Below are 3,106 nucleotides of genomic sequence, written 5' to 3' on the forward strand. Positions count from 1 at the left end.
GTGTGTGTGTGTAGACCTGGAGGCCAAGGAGCGTGTGATCGAGGACATGCGCTTGGCTCTGACGGAGCAGGAGGAGACGCAGGAGGAGATGGAGAATGTCCTGGAGGAGAAACTCGACCTCGTGCAGGAACTCTCCGGTGGTGAGATCTGAAAACTCGGAGGAAGAACGTGGATTTAATTGTTTTTGATTTTGGGGTTCGGTCCATGCGCAGCTTAGTCTAATCCTCTTATCCCTGCGAACTGCAGAGAAACAACCGTGTTCACGAGAGGCAACAAAACATTTTAATTGGATGTCAGAGTCGGGTCATTCAGTCGACCTGTTGTTATCCAGAAACACTTGGTGTGAAATGATGACAGGAGACAATAAGACACCTCAAGATAACTTAACTTAAGCAGACCTTTATTTCACTGATAACAAAAGCAGAAAAACACTGAGAGGATGAAGAAACTCAGGCTCACAGCACTGACGACACCAGTTTCTTTCCCAAACACAAGGTTCATCTGTAAACAACAACATTTACCGTGTGAATACAGTTTTCAGTGTCTGTTCTCCCGTGTGAACATTTCAGAAGTGGAGAAATTGAAGGGGATGTTGTTACAGCAGGACCGTGGAAACAACACGCACCGTCCACTCGACAGCCAATCAGACGACCTCAAGCTGGCCAGACAGGAAGCCGCCCGAGCCCAGGAAAGCTTGAAGGTAACGACAGGGACTGTTTCCAGGTCTGGTTTCACTCCGACCGAATTATTGAGGATTAATAGATAATTAGTGTGTATTGTATTGTGTACAGCTGTGTACAGACAAACACCAGGCCGAACGCAAAAAGTGGCTGGAGGAGAAGCTGTCCCTGATTGGTCAGGCTAAAGAGGCCGAGGACAAGAGGAACCAGGACATGAGGAAGTTTGCAGACGACAGAGAACGCTACAACCGGCAGCAGAGCCAGCTGGTAAGACGAGGACCATGAGACGCTGAACGTTAGCTGGAGCCTGTTAGCGTCCGTCTCAAAGCACCTGCAGCTAAAATAAAAAGTTCAGATTAGACCAATGAAAGTTTTTATTCCTCCGCCCGGCGACAGTTGGAGGCGGACATTTTGTTTTTAGCTCGTCCGTCCGTCTCATTCTCATGGACGCGATATCTCAGTAACGCCATGATGGAACTTCTTCAAATTTGGCACAAACATTCACTGGGACTCGAGGATGAACTGATTAGATTTTTGTGGCCAAAGGTCAAAGGTCAAGGTCACGGTGACCTCAGAAAACACCTTTTTTCCATTACTCGAGACTATGATATTCACACAGCAGTTAATATTTTCTCTGCCTCTGGATAAACAGGGACGTAACCTGGAACTAGTGTGAGTGGCGGAGGAATATCCAACATATTTATTTTTATGTTTTGATGATGAGTGCAGCCTCACTGGTCTCCTATAGAGGATGTTCTTGTTTTTCAGTTACTTTTACTGCATCTTTCTCTCACTGACACATACACACTGTACCAAACTAGTATCTCCCCCCCGCAGACATGTTTCACCTGCATCTCCCTCTTTGTCAGGAGTCCCTGTCGTCCCAGCTGTCCGCGAAGGACGAGACCATGGAGAAGTGGAGGAAGGAGAGAGACACCCTGGTCGCAGCGTTGGAGGTCCAGCTCCAGAAACTTCTCTCCAGCCAAGCGGAGAAAGACAAACTCATCCAGGAGCTTCGGCAGAACAACACGAAGCCGCCACAAGAGGTCAGTGTCACAAAGAAGATACAGGCGGCGAGGTGGAAGAGGACGGTAAGAGAAGGGAGTTTAAGACACAAGTGACTGATTCAGAAAATCAATGCACAGGAATATATGTTCTTTGCAGTATTAGTGTCTCAGATAGTCAGTTCTTTGTCAAGTCCTCAGGCTTTTAATGGATTATTCGAGTAGATGCTCTTCATTATGAAACATCCGGGTGTGTTTCACCTCTCTGCACACTCCAGCTATTGATGTCAGAGCAGTCGCTTCCTGTCATTTGTCGAGGCGAAACACCTGCTGTGACATTATTGATCTGAGGTTTAGAGGGAGGTGAGACTCCACTGAAAGTTTGAACCTGCAGAGAGCGACGTGTCAACGGTTTTCTGCTCCATTTCCTTCAGGGCTGAGTCACCGGTTAGATGGGATTTACTGGGAGAGCAGAACCCAGGGAAACAGACAAAGATCAATAAGAATTTCTTCATGGTTTCTGTAATGTGACAGAGCAGAGGAGAGCTCCTGGCTTCAGACCAAGTCTTTCCTTCTCTGGTACATTGCAGGAGGATTTGTAGGTGAATCACCATCATTAACGTGGAGCCACGTCTCTGCTCCACATTATGTCACGTATCAGTATTTTTACACTTTGGTCTCTCACATGTCATCCTCACTGAGCGTTTGTGTGGTTTTTAAAATGACATCATTCCTGTCATTGTGAGCAGACGGCGTCGTCAGATAACTACAGAACAGACAGTGTGAAGGGCAGAGCTGCAGCGACTCACCAAACCAAACTGATGCCGGGCTCGGCGTCTGATACGGCTTTATTGATTTACAAACTCGTATCAGGGACAACATTTTGGAGAGAATTGCAGATAATTTTGTGTATCTGAAAAGCCACAGCAGGGCGACATCCAAACTGCAGACTAATCATACAAGGATTACTAGATTCATTGTTTTAAATCATTGATTCTTTTATTATTATCAACAAATAAAATTTAAATGAGGTGGTTGTCATGGTTTTTAAAATTCAACCTAAATACGAAGGATATTTTAGACAGCTGAGTTAAACTGTGTCGACATATACAGTATGTGTTGGATTACATTATGTAGAGAGTTGTTTTCTTTTATTCTTTCTGTGGGAGAGCAGGATGTTAGAAACACGTTTTCTTCTTCTGTGTTTTATTTGAAGTGTTGATCCATCAGAAGATATAAAAACCATCTCAGTGTAGTTTTACATCTCCTCTCTCAGGCTTCTCTCTGCAGCTCTAGTAACAACAGGTCGGTGAGCCAATCAGAAGAGAGGAGGCTCTGAGCCTCTCTTCTGATTGGCTGACTGTTTTCTGAGTGATCCAATAAAAATAAAGCAGATTTCAGGTAAAAACACTCAGAGAAACC

The 3,106-nt window shown here is 45.2% G+C and overlaps 1 protein-coding gene across 1 annotated transcript in view; it reads left to right on the forward strand.

Moving 5' to 3' along the window:
- Positions 1-13: 13 nt before the first annotated feature.
- The window catches only part of LOC111652282 (kinesin-like protein KIF20B), a gene marked incomplete at its 3' end in the record, with an annotated part of 21,824 nt that continues 18,731 nt past the window's right edge, over positions 14-3,106 (forward strand). Inside the window, exons 1-4 of the mRNA XM_023402503.1 lie at positions 14-140; positions 570-700; positions 792-947; positions 1,550-1,726. Of these exons, the coding sequence (XP_023258271.1) occupies positions 47-140; positions 570-700; positions 792-947; positions 1,550-1,726 (558 nt within the window). The remainder of the gene's footprint in view (positions 141-569; positions 701-791; positions 948-1,549; positions 1,727-3,106) is intronic.

This window comes from Seriola lalandi, unplaced genomic scaffold (genome assembly GCF_002814215.2).
Source record: "Seriola lalandi dorsalis isolate HSWRI2012SDOR001 ecotype SW California unplaced genomic scaffold, Sedor1 jcf7180002053934, whole genome shotgun sequence".
In the NCBI taxonomy this organism is placed as follows: Eukaryota; Metazoa; Chordata; class Actinopteri; order Carangiformes; family Carangidae; genus Seriola; species Seriola lalandi.